Source organism: Patagioenas fasciata, chromosome 2, assembly GCF_037038585.1.
Source record: "Patagioenas fasciata isolate bPatFas1 chromosome 2, bPatFas1.hap1, whole genome shotgun sequence".
In the NCBI taxonomy this organism is placed as follows: domain Eukaryota; kingdom Metazoa; phylum Chordata; class Aves; order Columbiformes; family Columbidae; genus Patagioenas; species Patagioenas fasciata.
In genome coordinates, this window is record NC_092521.1 from 58,215,113 (window position 1) to 58,232,110 (window position 16,998).

A 16,998-nucleotide genomic window follows, 5' to 3' on the forward strand; every position below is an offset into this window, starting at 1 on the left:
CGATAAAGGACTCAGCACTCTGATTCAATGTGAATCACGCAAAGCCATTTATTACAGAAACGTCTCCTTATATACACAACTATTCTCTAATCATGAATCCACGCTCCAAACATGGATTCGCTAAATGAATATCATGGGCAGTCCACACGCTCGAGCCCCACCGATGATAGGTCCAACGACTCACGCCGTGCTGAGGCCCTGTTAATGAAGAAACGCCCCTCTTTCTCACAGCAGATTTCATTCTCAGCTTCTCAAAGTGGCCTTGAGATTCCTTTGGGCCTGACTAATTCAACAACGCATCTCCTTCTAACGAAACCCCTCCACAGATATTAGGAAAAAAAATATTCATGAAAAGGGTTGTCAGGCATTGGAATATGTTGCCCAGGGAAGTGGTGGGGTCACCATCCCTGGAGGTATTTGAAAAGTGTTTAGATGAGGTTCTTAGGGACATGATTTAGTGCTAGAGTTAGGTTATGGTTGGATTCGATGATCATGAGGATCTCTTCCAACCGAAATGATTGTATGATTTTATTAGTGTATAATGGAAGTTACTCCTGCCCACATAGTCAATGAGATACTAGCATCCAGGTAGCAATTACCAGAGATCATTGCTTTTTTTCAGTCTGTACACATATAGGGTACAGATAGTAATGCTGATGTTTAGAGACTGTCAGTGCCTCAGGAAACTCAGGACAATAGTAAAAGTTTTCCATTTTCTTCCTTGGGTCAAAATTCTCCCTAGGAAGTGACCATGAAAGTTCTTATTGTGAAAGAAGCATTTGAGAGCATGTTTCAGATCAGGTTTTATGGTCCTAAATCTGTCTGTGTATTTGCTATACAGAACAGCATCACAAGTTGTACTGTGAAGAGGCATCCTTGATACTTTCAGAAGTCAAAAGCTGGGAAAGGTGCCAGTACCAGTGCACTCTTTGATGCCTGCAGTCAGTCTTTACGGGGCCTACCTAAGAGACAGTCTAGCATGGTCCAGTGTTTGTTTTTACAAATTGTAGACTTTCCTCCAGAAACAGCACACCTGTACCTCTCAAGGTGACTAAATGCACCACAAAACATATTAGAAGGAAATACAACAGCACTGTAAGTATGGATTTCAGCCAAAATTATCCAGCCAATGTATTGGAATGGACTGACTCACTGGCAAAAACCCACCACCAAGATAGTCAAGAATAAATTGTATTAAAAAATATACATTTGCTTATGTTACTCAAAATGGTAGATTGCCAAAAGTGACTATGAATAATTGCTTCTTTATATTTTATACTGCCTATGCAATGAAATTAAATTGGCCTGCTTAGTCACACTTCTTGCTTGGAGACACTGGGCTGTTTTGCTCCCATGGAAGTCAAAAGGTTTAATACATTTAATTTTGATATGACAGCATAAGCATTTAGAAAAACAATCGGACAGAAATATCTACCCTATTTTCAACATGGTAAAAATAAGTTCAAATGTTTTCACAGGCATACAGTTTAATGAAAGGTTTTGCTTGAGAGAATATAGATTTTGGAACATAAAGCACATCCTTGAGAGAGGTCTGTTAAGTTAGTAAGAACATCATGAAATACTCTGTGAAGGTCTACACGTGAAAGTTTTTTAATTGGGTGATAATTGGCTATTCCAATTCTACATTAGAAATATCTGGATCAGAACCAAAATTAAGGAGAAAGAATCCTTCCTTTATAGATTTTAAGTGACTGTAAAACTGTTCAGTCCCTATTTTGAATCTGAAATCTGTGGAGCAGAAAGAGTTTGGACGTGCTACCCCTTGTAGTTTTGGCTGGTTGGTTGGTTTTGGTTTTTTTTGTGGTTTAGTGGTTTTTTGTTGTTGTTTTTGTCGGTTGTTGTTGTTGTGTTTTGTGTTTGTTTGTTTGGTTGTTTTTTTTTAATATAATCCCATTACTGTTCTATTTTCACCACTGAAGTCACAGCGACTGAATTAAGTAGGAAAAGATAAGGTTTCCAAGAAGTACTGGTTATGTCTCAGAACGAATTTGAAAGAAGATAAAGCAGAGGTGTTTGTGATATTTAGTGATGAAAAAAAGATAATCTGTCCTTGAACCTTGTCCTCTAAGGATCAGTGCAAAGAGTCTTATTTTGATTAAGTTGTGAAAGATGAATTAGGGATTGGGGGAAAGAGGACAAAGGAAAGAAGAATCCTTAATTACAATCTTAAGCAACTGTGTGCAATCATGTTTCAGGATTTTCTTGCCTGAATACATCTTATTAGATTGTAACCATGCACTCAGATGCTCCATAACTTGGAGAATGAAGATTGCTTCTAGTTGCCCTCTTTAAATCACTTCTTCAGTTCACAAATGCCATGATGCTGAATTGCCTTTCTGATTAGAACGGTGACATTGAAAATCATGTCTGAAAATTAAGCTAAAAAGTGAGGAACAGATAGGAGTTACATATTTCATTTACTGAAATACTCATGCATGTTTGCACTCATGTATTCAAATGCTACAAACACATTCAGAAATTAAAATGATTTAAAAAATATTTTCTAATCTAAACTAATTGGTTTTGTTCATTTTTTTAAAAGAGGTAACTGTCCTCAGATTACTATATTATTGTTGACACCACACTTCATAGTATAATGTATCATGTGTAATAGGAATTAAAGTTAGTTATAAATGAACATTATTAGTTTGTTCATGGTATGTTGAGAATGCCTTTCTGGTAAAACTATAAATCAAAAGACATTTTGTTGGCCAAGGCTCATTTCTTACAGTTGCCCTTGGTACAATCCATTGTTCTAAAAACAGTAGGTGTTAAAAATATTTTTGTCCGTGGAAAATGTCAGTTCAGCAGCTCTGCCAACACTTGGAACCTCTGCTGCTTTTTTTTTACTTTTTTTTTTCAGGAGGCGTCCTGACTCCTGGCTGGTCACGTCTCAGTTGTAGATTTGTTTCATTCTGCAGATCCGAAAGGCTTCAGCAGTGCTGAAATGAGGCAGAAACTTTGTGCTGCCGCTTTCCCAGCCGAACCAAGTCCAAATAAAGCAGATATTCATTTCTCAGAGCGGCTTCCCCGGGCAGCTCCGGGGCTGCGGGGCTGTGCGTGGATGCTGCCAGACACCAGTCCCAGCATGACACTGTGCCTTCACCTCCTGCCGTTGCACAGAGCCCCAGCATGGGCACAGTCGCCTCTCTCCACCGTTTACTGTATGAAAACACCTGTTTTATTTATTCCATGTATTTTTTTTTTTTTTTTTTAATCCTCTCCTCCTCCCTTCATTTCCCTCCCCCTATCTCCCCGGTTTATACGGGGGTCGAATAGGAGGGACAGCGGCACTGGGGAGGCGGAGGGCAGTAGGATTACGGGGTTTTAGGTCCCTTGAGTAGGTCGGTGGCAGGTCCGTGTCTTGCCCCGGGAGAGCTTCGCCGGGACCTGGAGAGGGAACCTGGCCCGTCCGCTCAGTGCCACGTACCCCCCGGCTTCCTCACCGCCGGCTAAGCGAACGGGCCGGGGAAGGAGGTGCGGATTTTGCAAGTAGAAGTAGGGCAGGCTGGGGAGACTGAAAGGGCAAAACTGTGAAGGAGGGAACCCGCAAGTTCGGATTAGTTTTGCGACTTTGCCTTCACGCCTCAGGAGCTCAACTTATAGCGGCTTCTGGGACAATTTGGGAGGGTGAATAAAAAAAAAAAAAAAAAGAAAAGAAAAGAAATCTTAAACTCTCTCACTGAGCTCCGCATTTCAAATGCAAATCGGGAGATAGATTGGCTCCCGCTCCACCCCCTAGCCCGGCTCCTCATTTTTATCCAAAATACTCCATCTGTATATCCTGTCAAGGTGGAGGAGGAGAAGAGACGGCGGGGGGGGAGTGGGGCCAGGCAGGCTGCTTGCTCCCTGGATCCCTTCTCAATAGCCACTGCTGGGTCTTGGGAAGGTACAAAGAGTCCCCGTGTCTCCTCCAAGCGCCCTCGGACGGAGCTGGCAGCCGGCTCCGGCCGCTGAGCGGTGATATCCCCTTGTCCAGAGCAGCATCCCCACCTCCTGCCTTCTTCCCTCCCTCCCTCCTCCTTCCCTCCCTCCTCTTCCTCCTCCTCCCGCAGCCACGATCCGCACCCAGTCGGAGCTGGGCTTGGCACCGTCACCCATTTCTCTCTCCGTGTGCCCAGTGGCTGGCCGTGCCGCGCCGTGCCTTGGAGGACGAGGAAGAGGAGGAGCGGCGGCGGCGCTCCTACCTCCGCGGGTGCGGGCGAGTGCGCGGGCGGGCGCGCAGCCCCCATGCCAGGCGGGCGCCCCGCCGCCCGCAGCCCTGCCCCCGCCTGGGAGCATCCCGCAAGCACTTCGCCGCGGAGGCACCATCGGCCCTTAGGATTAAAATACTCGCTGCGCTGGGCAGCCGAGGGAGGGGGGGAGCAGGTAAGTGCCGGCTGCACCTGTGCCTTTCCTTGCTTTCCTCTCCCCTTCCCCCTCCCATGTAGGTACAAGCAGATCGGAGTAGTTGCAGGCAAGGGCTGCGTGCGGTTCTTTTTCTCACCCTTGTCCCTAAACTGCTTCTGCTCGGCAGCGGGGCTGTGGCTCTGCGCAGTGAGCAGGGCAGTGCTGCCGCGGCGCAGCGGTAAGTTTCGGTTTCCTCCTGCTCGGGGGCAGCGGGGGAAGGGACCGGCGGGGCGGCCCGGGGAGCGTCTGCGGGCAGCGTGGCTGGGAACGGCCGCGGGAGCACCGGCACCACGTATGGCAGGGAAACCGTGGGAAGTAAGAGCCCTAATGGTAAATGCGTGTGTGCATCTTCTGAAACATAAGAGAACAATAGCATCTCTCTGACTCTTTGGAGAAGTCTCGCAGACGATCGGGGAGGTGGAGTGGGGGAAGGGAGGACCACAGACTTCTGCACAATACAGGCAGCACTAAGTCCTGACTATCTCGGTCTTTTCTGCCAAGCCAAAGTGTCTGTCTTGTTTGATCTGAGAGTCCGACACTGATGCTACAGAGAAAAAGATTACTGAGGCCAGGAAATTTCCCGTGTTATTTCCCAGAGCTTTCCTTCTTTTATGTCAAGGGTGTCCTAGAGTTTGCAAATGTTGAAATGATGGGAGCTTATTTCATTGATTAGTATTCAGCTGGTAAGGCTAGCTCTGCAGTGCTTGGCTGTTTGATACTGACCCTTCCCCCTCTGCCCTGTCCCCACATCTATCCACGCACAGGCATGTCCTGCTTTCCTGTAATAGGTTGTGTGCACCGGCGGGAAGTGATTTGTGATCTGGATGCTCAGACTTCTAGTTGCTAAATGAAGGAAAAACTACCCCTTTTTGAGATAAGATTTAGCCTTTATATTCATGTTTTCAAAAGGTGAGGTAGTTCAGGTGAGCCAGGATTCTGCAATGTCTTCCCTGGCAAACTGAGGGATTTAGGGAAGGACGGGAGACAGACACTAGTGAGGCGCTCTGATTCTGGGAACTATGATGCTGATACTTTAATATTTTCCTATTGCAAGGATAAAATCTTGTGTTCCAATAGAAAACTTCTCAAGTTAAAGCAGACTTGAAAGGGCAGCATATACTTCATAGTCTCTCTAACAAGACATACTGCCTTACCATTTTTCAGCTGAAACATAGGTGATTGTACAGCTTTGCAGAAAATAAATCACTTTTCCTGGACAGATGAGTAAATAAAGGAGCCAAACTCTTAAGAATGCCAGTTTCTGAAACAATCTCTCCTTGATAGTGACGTGTGACTTTACTTTTCTACCCCTGTTATATTTACTAATTGTTCCTTGCAGGGAATTGTTACTGGTCAAAGCCAGAAACTTATTCTGTTTCTGAAGAAGATAGGGCTATATAATCTCAGGTGAAGAGCTATTCAGACGGGCAAGTTAGAATAATAACATGAAAGTAGCATATGTAAATTAAGTTTGCTTAGAATATAGCTTCTGACGGTACAACAGGTCAATAGTAAAGATCAGTTGGGAAATTACGTTGCTTTGCTCATAGCAATATTACAACAGTTTTAAAGATGCAAAAGTGAAGTGAGGATGTTTAGAAATAATACAACTGTGCCTAATTAGAGCTGGTTCAGTGCAACGGGTGTGTTATCATCTTTGGGGGGAAGAAAAAAGAACAAAAACCCCACTAAACAAATCCAAAAGAACTATCTAGGGACCAAATGTGACATCATGTTTGAAGTCCTTGTACACACTTTTCTAGCTCTCAAACCTGCAACTACCAGGGGATCTAATCTAGACACATTTCTTTTTTAGGGTCACGAAGAAAGGCTAAGTAAGATTTAAAAAACAATTACAATAAAATCCACAGCAAGGGGAGAAGAGCAAATGACCTAAAAGCTGACTGACAATTTTAATGTAAAGTATGTGAAATATCTTGGGTTTGAGTATTTAATAAAGATTAAAAGCTACCTGGAATATTAGGGAAATATCAAAAGTAATAATCTGAGGTACCACTGCATGTTAGAAGTGCCTGTCAGTTAATGTGAATAAAAAAACCTTAAACATCAGTAATGTAGACTGTTTTCTTGCAAAAAGCCATTAAAGATTGCAGTTTTAATCAGAGAGCATTTCACCCTTATAATGGGAGACTTTACTGTAATTAAAGGCTGATGTAGGTCATTAGAATTGTGTTAAGAGTCAGATGACAGCCTCACAAGTCTCTTAGGTCTCCTTTATTGATTTAATAGCAAAGCACTCCTGATTATTTGCTATTGATTTAATAGCAAAGTATTCTTATCTTTCCATATAAAAGGGTAATTTTAATGTATTTCTATAACTGCAGATTATCCATGAATTATCTGATGAGGAGAATGTATATAGCATCCACATATATATGAAAAGGATAGGTGAAAATCTAATTGTGTGTGTGTGCGTGTTGTGTCCATATTTTTCTGTTTCTTCAGCAGAGACTTGACTGAAGAAAATCATTATTAATGCAAAACCTCAGGTTGTTCTACTCTAAGTTAAAGTCCTACTTTCTTACAAACCTGGCTAAGCGTTTTCTCAAAGGTATTCAACTTACAGATGGACTCCAGTGTCAAATGAAAACAGAAAATATTTTCAACTTGACTTGGAAGTCAGTTTCAGTGACAAGTTGGCTACTAAGTTTCTATGTATGATTTTGGCTATTGATTCAATACCTGATCTGCTAAGCAGCTCTTCAGTGAAGGCCCTTCCTGAGGCATTCAGTTTTAAACCCTTTAGTTTATTATGCACATTTTTTTTTCTATGTATGCTTTCATGCTACTACTGGGTGTTTTCTTATGGCAACAAAAATGATTAAATTCTACCTGAGGAAGGGTGCATAAAAGAGATGATGGTTACTTCAGTTTTTGTCAAACCAGGCTTAACTCTAAGCTGTAATGCAGGAGTGCCTCCTCTGGGAATTCAGTGGTTCTGCAAGAACGTCATCCCTAGGTATTATGTGAAGTTCCTCAGCTTAAATGAGGCTGAAGAATTTGAGCTTGTGGAAATTTAAATATTTGACTTGATTGGTCACAGGTATACAAATACTGCTGGTGTTTCTTTTCAATAACTGATCAAATTAGCATAATCCTTTCCAGCAGTTCAGATCTAAATGTACCAAGATAAGGTAAAAAATCAACAAAGCATTTTCTCAGGGAGGAAATATTTTTAAAAAACAAAAAGCCAACTTTCTTTTGTTAATTTTTCTTGGGGAAAAAAAAAAAACAAACCTACCAACAACCTAAACAATTAGCACTCTAGCCACATACAATCTTATGATCAACTGCAGAGCAGAATGAAAGACCAAAAGCTGTTGCCTGGTTTTCTTTACGCATTTTCTGAAGCCATATAATTTATTGGAGTGTGCCTAGCCTTTTTCTGTTGTTTCATCAGTTCCTTTCACCTGAGTCAGAGGGTATTTGAGTTGGTTCAGTGTAACAGTGCCATATGTTTGGAGCAGGGATAGTTTTTTGCTTGATAACCAGATGCAGACTGCAGGATGTGCACTACATTTACAGATCTCCCATGTGAATATTTGGGCCAGTTAGCGGCAGGAGGCTGTGGTCTGTAGTTGTAATGTCATCTGGCACAGGGAGTTAATAGGTTTCATTGTACTGCCTTGACTTGCAGAGCTTCATTTCGCTGAAGGGTCCTCACCTCCTCACCTCACTCACTCCAAGGCACCCTCCTTTTTTCTTTCTCTTTTTTTTTTTCCTTTCCTTGAAAAAAGTGATAACCAGAGATTGCAACCTATACCATAATTAGACATGTTATCTTATTTAAACACTTAGTCTCAAGGATCACAGAGTTCCTATGCCTCCGAAAGAGTCTCCTCTGATATTTAGGATGTGTGACATGGAGGACCTGCAGGCTCAGAACAAAGGGGAATTTTCTCTGTCATGAAAAGTGACACCCTTTCCAATGGTCATTGTAAAATTGAATGTCAAAACATAAATACTTCAGTGAGGGTAGTTCAGCTGTCAGGGGGCTCACTTGCTGATTCCACTGTGTTTAAGGGATCATGGTTCAGAATCCAGTGGCAACAGTCACCCTCAGAATTATCTCAACACACAGGGTCTTATTTTATTGAATGACTAAAGCAGAGGAAAAAAACTCCCAAACATGAGATAACTGTGCACTATTGACCAAGCTAAAGCAAGATTTACTAGCAAGTATTGTCTGGGTTGCACTTTCAGAGACAGTGAGGTCCAGGTTTTACAATGGTATCAAAAACTGAAGCTACCTGATGAGAGGAGAGTGATGCCGGGGAAGGGGGAGAAGGAAGGCAATAGGAATGGAAAGCTTTTCAGTTACAGCTTAAATGGATGCCCTGAACTGACGGCGAGACTTCAGCACAGAGAAGTGTAATCCAGACTGGTGGAGTTTAGTAATGAAAAATGTTTTAGATTTCTACTTCTTCCCAAAGAATTTTGTGCACTGGAAAGACTTTAAGACAATACACAGTGAAGGACAAAATTCCCTGTTGGGTTGAAGAGGCTGATAGGCAAATGATGTGGTTCATAGCTTAGGCTGGTACTATAACACTGATAGCAATATGTAAGTGGAAGTCTGTAGGAATTTGTACTTTAGCTGCAAAGGTTAGATGGTAGGAAGATAACTTCAACAGCATTCAGCAAATGGCCCTGCAAGGCTGGGGGAATCTCAAGAGAGCTTTCACAAGGATATCTAGGAGACTGAAGATGTATTTTGTCCATATCTGCAGATTCTCACTGCTACACACAAACAGCAAGGACTAGTCTTGATGTGTTGTTTTAGAAATTATGGAGAGAAGCAAAATATTCAGAGAGATTTTCAGTGGGTGTAAATTACCCTTAATTGCTTACAGAGAGGGGAACTACTCCTTAAAGCTGAGGATCTTATTCATGATCCGAACGTTTTCAACAAATCAAGATTGCCCCTCTGAGACAATGTGTAATAGTGTCTTTTTGACACTAGCAGATTGTTTTGGCAAAGGAGAGTAGTAACATTTTTAAGATTAGCAGTGTTCAACAGAACACTTCTGCTACTCAACTATGGCTTAAATATAGTTCAGTTTCCCACAGTAGATGGGAGAAAATGTAAGTTTTATGGTATGTATTGAATAAGGAGGTTATTATGTTTTCAGCTGTAGATTCTTCAGTCAGATGTTTTTACATATCAACCAACAATTTAAGAACATTAACCTGAGAGAGTAGGTATTTAGTGGTTATTTTTTATGTTTTTCTTTTGTATTCTTATAGCTGCTCACAGAGACATCACGTTACTGCTCTGGTCAGACATGCTACGTGCACAGTCCAGAGCACATACTCTTTGAACTAAACACTGGTTTATATACTTTATATTTTTCATATTTGTGATTGTCAGGGCTGTATGCAAAGTACATATGGAATGCAATCTTAAAAGTGCAAGATACAGCCTAGTGCTTTAACTATACCAGCAGACAAAGCAGTTTTATTTTTAAAGCCTGAATTAATTTTTATGTAGCCAAAGAGTGAGTGAGGAGACAAGTTCGCATTTGCTTCTGTGCAGGGAGGTGAGTAGCATTTTGGAGATCCAGAAAAAAGATGCTAAGGTGCACTTATGGCCTAAGGTAATTAATGACATCAATTGCGAGCATAAATATTTCTCATTTTTCTGTATTCTGAGTCCTGTTTATTCAGAAAGTGACACTATTTTATAAAAAAGCATATTTAAAGACAAACTACAAAATAATTGCAGATCTGGTCTGCCTTCACACTCAAACCTGTAAATGCAGATGACAGAGAAGGCACTGGAATCAGAGCACTGCATTCCCTCTATTGCTGTCAGTGTTAGTCGTATTCACTTCTGCAAAAGTGTAACTCTGAACATTGAATTTACATCTTGATGAGATTAAAAAAGCCCAACAGCACCTTTTAGTTTTCAGTTTAATGAATGCTGTGATGTTGCTTATGTCAACTTGTCAACTTCGCACTTATGGACTTCACAGAACAGGTGATGCTGAAATGCTAGTTTTGCTTTAATAGAGGTATTATTTTATTTTTAATACATAACCATAAAATTTACATATATTTATATATTTATATCAGTAAGAATGCTAGCAAAATGTAATTTAATCAATAGTTATTCCTAAACCAGAAAATATTTTTAAATACCAGAAACTTTTATTTTTGCTTTGGGAAGTATTGCACTCAAAAGGCAATGTGCTGAAAGAACTATAAATAAAAACCAAAAAAGAAAGGGCTCTAAGAAGAATATGAAGACTTATCTTGAAGAAGTAGAGGAAGGGAGGGAAAAATGTTTCAAAGCAGAATGTACCACCACACAGCTGAATAAAAATAATTGGAATTCTGGAGAGTGAATGATGAAAGTATTTGAGAATGAGTAAATAGGAACTGGGTTTTTTTTTTGTTTGGTTGGTTGTTTGTTGTTGTTGTTTTTTTTTTTTTTTTTCCCAAGGGGTGTGAGTTTTCTGCTTTTCATCAGATTGTGCTGTCTAGCATATGGGCTGGTTTTCAGTTAGTATTTTGGGTGCATTTTTCAGTTCTGTGCTGTGGTGTGTGGCTGGGGACCATGGCACTCCATATGGTGGCTTTCATACTTCCCTGCAGGTGTAAAAGAAAGGATTTAAGAGAACACTATTTGAGATAAAGGTTAGAGCAATTCTAGGTTAGAAATGTCTGTTCAGAGCAAGAACAAGACATTTCAAACTGCTTAGCGGAAAGACTCTAGCATATTGTAAATGTTTTACTGACATTTCTTAAGAAAATCCATTTCATATTTTTATCTCCGTTAAATAACAATCTGCTGCCTCTTTGAAATAAACTGGCAGTTTATCAATATCGGATGACTTTAACCTGATGCGATGTCGACACAGAGAGGGAAAGTACAGGGTGCATAAGCAGCCTCTAGTACAAACAACACTTACCTTGTTTGAACTGAGCGGTAGGAAGTGAACGTATCATCAAGGAAGCAGAGACACCCTCCCTAACACTCCAGGCAGCCCTCTCAGTAATTACTATGTCCTGTGGCCATGATTTAAACAAAGGGCCAGATCAAAACCGAGCTAGGACTAGTTGGGACTAATAATTTTAAACTAAGCTAGCGAGGATGACACCTGTGTGTTAATCCTACCGTGAAAAGAATCTTGGTCCATGTCGGAGAGACGTCTTTTATAACCATAGCATCACGTCTTGGAAATTAGAGTCTTTAGGTAAGACATTGTGTGTTCTCTTTGTTTTGCCTGTAGGGAGACACTGGATTTTCATATATGGAAGCTTTCAAATTGCTGCTGCTTAGCAAACATGCTCAGTGGGTTTGTGGTTTATCCCACCAGTCTCTAAGCAAAGCCTTTCTTGTACAGGGCAGTACCACAGAAGGGATTACTATAAAAAGGCTTTAAATACAGTCTGTAATCAGAAGAGCTTTTTATTTGTTTCGTGTTTCTGCCCTCTAGGTACCTTTGGCAGCACGATGCATAGGCTTTCTCCAGCTAAAAGAGCCTGACATACTGAAAACAGCAGAGATCACATTTCACTCAGCTTTAATAGTAGTGGGTAGGGATATAGTGATTATCTAGAGCATTTAATGTGTATGTGATTTAATGTCTAGCCTTCTCAGATTAATTAAATGTAGAAAGGATGAAATCTTCCTTCTTTCTAAGTAGCAGCAGTTCACTTCAAATGAATGCCTTACTGTTTTAATTTTGCCCTCATTTTCACCTTGAGTTTGGCACTTCCTAAATAATTCTCATCTGCCTCATTGCTCACTCAGATAAGGAGGATGCCTATGTCAGAGAGAGCATTGCTTACCTGGGTTTAATGCAGGTGAATCGCCCGAAACACAAAGCTATGTTTTGTTCTGAGTGACAGAACTTACACTTTTGAAAACATGATATTAAGTATAAGTTTTTACTTGGCCAAAGAGGGCTCACAATTGCAAAAGGTGGGAAAAAAGACTTCTTTAAACACAGAAGGTGTTTTGTTGTTGTTCTTGTTTGTTTGTTTGTTTTTGTTGTTGTTGTTTGTTTGTTTTTTATAAATCGTTATTTTTTTATTGAGTTCTGCCAGTTATTAAACGATCAAGATTTTTAAATAAAAATAGACAAGATGCACAAAAAGATAAAAATTGTATGTGTTAGTGGTGAAAAATAATTTGTCATTTAATTAAGGTTTCACTGAAAACACAAAATCAAGTTATCCTGTGATCTTTTTCAACATATTTGTGAATAAGTATATAAACTAGTCTAACATGCTTCTTACCATCCTTGACATTTGCTTTAGGGATGTGGTAAAAATGAGCAGAGAGACTGCAGGCTTCTTAGCAGGTCAGATTCAGATCAGAACAAATTATAACATCTGGTGTACTGTGACTAAGAATCAATTGAATTGTTCTGATTCATCTTATGCTTCTTTATTTTACTTTTCACTTACATGGAAGAGAGTTAAGCTATCATATGTCCTTGCCATTAATATAACTTCCTGCCTGTTACTGGTTTGTAATTATATCATGGCAATGACAAGTAAAGCAGATTGTAGCAGACAGAGGAGGAAAAATCAAAACAAATAACTAAAAAACCCTACACTTGCTATGATTATTTTAAAGAGAAAAAAAATATCAGCCTTTGTACTGGGCAAACTAGTGTATTAGGAGAACACACGAGAAAATTTTATAACTGTAAATACAGAGCTATCAGCAGGAGTAATACCATTCAAGGATGGTCTCTAGACTCTGAGATTTATTATGTAAACTCAAGTGTGCTGATGATGCGAAAAATAGTAAGCAAACATTTTCAATGCATTATGTGAAAGCTGCAAAGAATTTGCATTCTTTAAAGGAAAAAAAAAAAAAGTTCTGACAACAGTTCTTTTCTTTTTCCCGGATAGGTACCTATCACAACATTTCTTTGGTGAACGCTCTTCAGCAGTGGTGACTTCTTCCAATCAACCACTCTACAAATTATTATCTCTGGACTCCCAGTTGACATCCTGCTGGAGGCTAGAGCTACTGAGACAACTGGATTTGTACCTGCTCTCATCAAGGTTTTATCTTACAAGGGGAAAAAAAAACCCAAAACAAAAAACGATGAAGTTGGGCAAAGTGGAGTTCTGCCATTTTCTGCAGATGCTAGCTCTTTTCCTGTGTCTTTCTGGGATGAATCAAGCAGAGATCTCCAGGTCCAGGTCAAAGCCCTACTTTCAATCAGGGAGGACGAGAACGAAACGCAGCTGGGTGTGGAATCAGTTCTTTGTGCTGGAAGAATACATGGGTACAGACCCACTCTATGTAGGAAAGGTAGGGGATTTAAACAAACTTTGGACGGTGCAGATGCTTCTTTGTTGGTGTGTTTATTTTGTGCAACCTGAAAACTACAATCCTGTTAGTGTGGTTGGATTAAGCCAGGATGGGACCATGTCATAGTTTCAAAAAGAAAAGTGTTTAGCATTTAATACCAACGACACATTATATTCCCAATTCCTCCTGCAATTTTCGTTAAGAGCTCTATGTGCTACCTGTGCTTCTTTAAAGGAGTACAGTAATGAAAGTGGTTTACCACCACTGATAGTATTTGAAACAAAATATTTGATTACTATTTTTTTAACATAGGAACAGAGAAATACAATGATGATTTTTTTGTTTGCTTGTTTTGTTTTATAAGACCTAAAAGCTAGTCCCAGAAAATAGAGATTCTGTGTTGTGTTTTTTGCTCCCTGAAGATCACTGCTGAAGCCAAGAGAGAAAGAACTGGGTGTCTGGGGGTGTGAAAAGTAAAATGGAGGGCATGCCTGTATTACTGCTTTGCTTTGATGTTGCCTGTCTGGTAGACTGGCACTTTGAGGGCCTTGCTGCCCCCCCCCATGCATAGCACAACCTTGTGGCCTTACCTTCCCTCTGATGGGCACCAGGCCAGTGCAGAACAAGCGCTTATATCAGCACATCCCAACTGGCTTGTTTCGGCCACCTGTGGCTGCATGTGGAGCACACTGAGCACAGCTGTGAATCTGGGCCTCAGCTCATTCACTGCCTTGTACTGGTTGGTAGTACATCTCCTTCAGCAACCATGAAAGGTAAAAAAAAACAAAACAACACCCACAACAATAAAACCCATCCTCAAAACCCCAACAAACCAAACAAAAACACTCTTACATTTCTATGTAACATTTACGTGTAATCATCTTACTGAAAGAAAACCCCATTTTTCTATGTAATATCAGAATCAATACATAGAATTTCTCATTAAAATACAATAAATGCATAGAAAACAAGGGAGTGACAGCTTTTGGCAAAATGGCATGCTTACAGAAAAGGGGATGAAGTAATCCGAAATCCACCACTTCAAATATACGAGTGCAATTTCAGCTTACTTAATTCATCCTACTGAGACAAAACCTTGATGTTTGTGTTAACACAGTTAAGCGCTTAGTATTTAATCATGCCAACTGAATAATCAAGCTAAATGAGAAAATACTCTTATGATTACAGCTATGGTTGTGTTTAGGTGCTTTTCTGAACTGGGGCTAGTACTTTGCACAATTAAGCTCTTAAGACAAATGTGCTGGAATCAGAAATACCGTTTTGTATTGCAGCAGTCCTGAAAGTTCCTCTTAAGTTTTAGGTTACGTAGCAGTTTGCATTCTGATGCCTTACAGCTGCTGCTTCACTTTGTGAGTTTTGTCTTTTAGGCAAAATTTTTCTCAGGTTGGAGCTTCTGTTGTGCTTCTGGAAAATGACATATTTGGCATTCTTGTCCACTGATAAAAAGAGAAGTGTGGCTGACGATTTAGCATTTCTGTCCTGGAAAATAAGTCTCTTTAAATACTTGACTGAAGACAGCTTTTCATCTGTAGCAATTCTCATATTCATTCACTTGCTATATTATGGCCAAAGATGCTGTGGTAGCGCTAGAGTACATGATATTCGCATGTATGTGGTATTTTTAGCTTTACAGTCTGCTCTTTCCCGTCCTTTACAGGAGTTCCAGCATTCATAAGCAGTTATCTTCTGAAAAGCAAACCTTTTTTTTTTTTTTCTGAAACAGTCTGTACCCAGCCTGCTTTTGTATCAGCAGTATGAATTGTTGGCTCAGGAACTCACATTTGTACCAGCGTTTCATTTTGTAGGAGAAGCAGATAAAAATTTGCACTTGGAAAAGGGAGCCCATCTTCCTGGAAACAGAGCCCTTGCTGAGCATCTTGTAAGATAAGACGTGCCCAGTTCCTAACCTTCTCACTGGAGAGGCTTTTTACTGTGTGGTTCCTGAAGTGCAATCATGACTGAAGCTGCATTCTCACGCAGGGGAGCAAAGAGGTGAAGAAGTGATTTTCTGTCTGTGTATTAACATATTATGTGTAGCACCACTCTGAAGTGAGCAGCAGTCTCCTTCCTCCCCCTCTTTGCCCCTTAACAGTATCACAGGTAGGGGCTGAGAAGATTGAGATTTGGATAGAAGAGTTGGTTGTTTTTAAATTTTATTTGTTTCCCTTTGGTGGGAAAGCTCTGGCAAGTAAAGAGCTGGTGTAACTCACTTCTCTCATCAAGGAAAGTGGAAGCAGCAACCAGGCTCTGCCTTGTGTTCTGCAGAGTGCTCTGCTCCTGGGGACGTCAGTCCTGCACTGCCTTACATTCAGGATGCTTTGCAGGGTGCCAGTCTAACCGCACATCCAGGAACGAGGAACCTTCCTCCAGATTTTAAGGGCTGCAGCATAAAAATGCTTCAGAAACACTCAGGCAAATGGAGATGCAATAGGGAATATTTTCTCCCTGGCACTATTCAATTTTACAAAGCCCTAGGCAATTCTGCTTGGAAGGCAGCATTCACAGAATGTTAGGGTTACATGGCAGATCATTCAAAAGTCATGAAATACCAATGTTAATTCTATGTTCAGCATTACTTCTTTTCTCCTGAGCCTGTGCATCCTGACACTTTAATTGCATAATCACGCAGGGTCAAATTCTATTCCTTTTAAATAATGTAACAGGATTTCAATTCACCTCAGAAAGAGGGGTCTTTCACTTAGAATAAGTTTTCAGTGTTGTCATGTTTGTTTAACAACACTTCAGATCCATAACTGAGATATATTGGAACCTTCCTTCTTCTTGCAGCCTTGAAATCCATTTATTGGCAGAATGTTTTTTCTTATTATTTTTCTTTTTTGTTTGTTTGTTTGTTTGTGTTTTTTAAGATGTATTTATTATCTTTAGGCAGCAGGGTCTTGTTTCTCATGTTACTCTGGAGAAACCTCTGGAGGAGTTCCATTAATTCTACATTAATAGGAGTCAGAGGCAACTTAGGTTTATTGTTTTTGTTTGTTTGTTTGTTTATGTATTTTTTTTTTAATGTAGTTCTTTCTTCTCCATGGTATGAATTTTAATCATATTGGATTCAATCCTGAGTAATTCTGCGTGCCTCTTGGGAGGTACTTAGCATGTAATCAGATTGTGGACTGAACTATACACAATTTCCTTCTGTCCATCAGCACAGCATATATTATGTTCATTTAAAGGGCTGAAGCATTTCACTGTTTAGCCCATATACCTGTTCAGATAGGAACTGTTATTTTCCAGATGTATCATGTAGGAGA

General features: G+C 40.3%; 1 protein-coding gene across 1 annotated transcript in view; it reads left to right on the forward strand.

The window, feature by feature from the left end:
- Positions 1-3,880: 3,880 nt before the first annotated feature.
- The window catches only part of LOC136097924 (cadherin-7), an 84,316-nt gene continuing 71,198 nt past the window's right edge, over positions 3,881-16,998 (forward strand). Inside the window, exons 1-2 of the mRNA XM_065830831.2 lie at positions 3,881-4,389; positions 13,303-13,711. Of these exons, the coding sequence (XP_065686903.1) occupies positions 13,502-13,711 (210 nt within the window). The 5' untranslated portion in view covers positions 3,881-4,389; positions 13,303-13,501. The remainder of the gene's footprint in view (positions 4,390-13,302; positions 13,712-16,998) is intronic.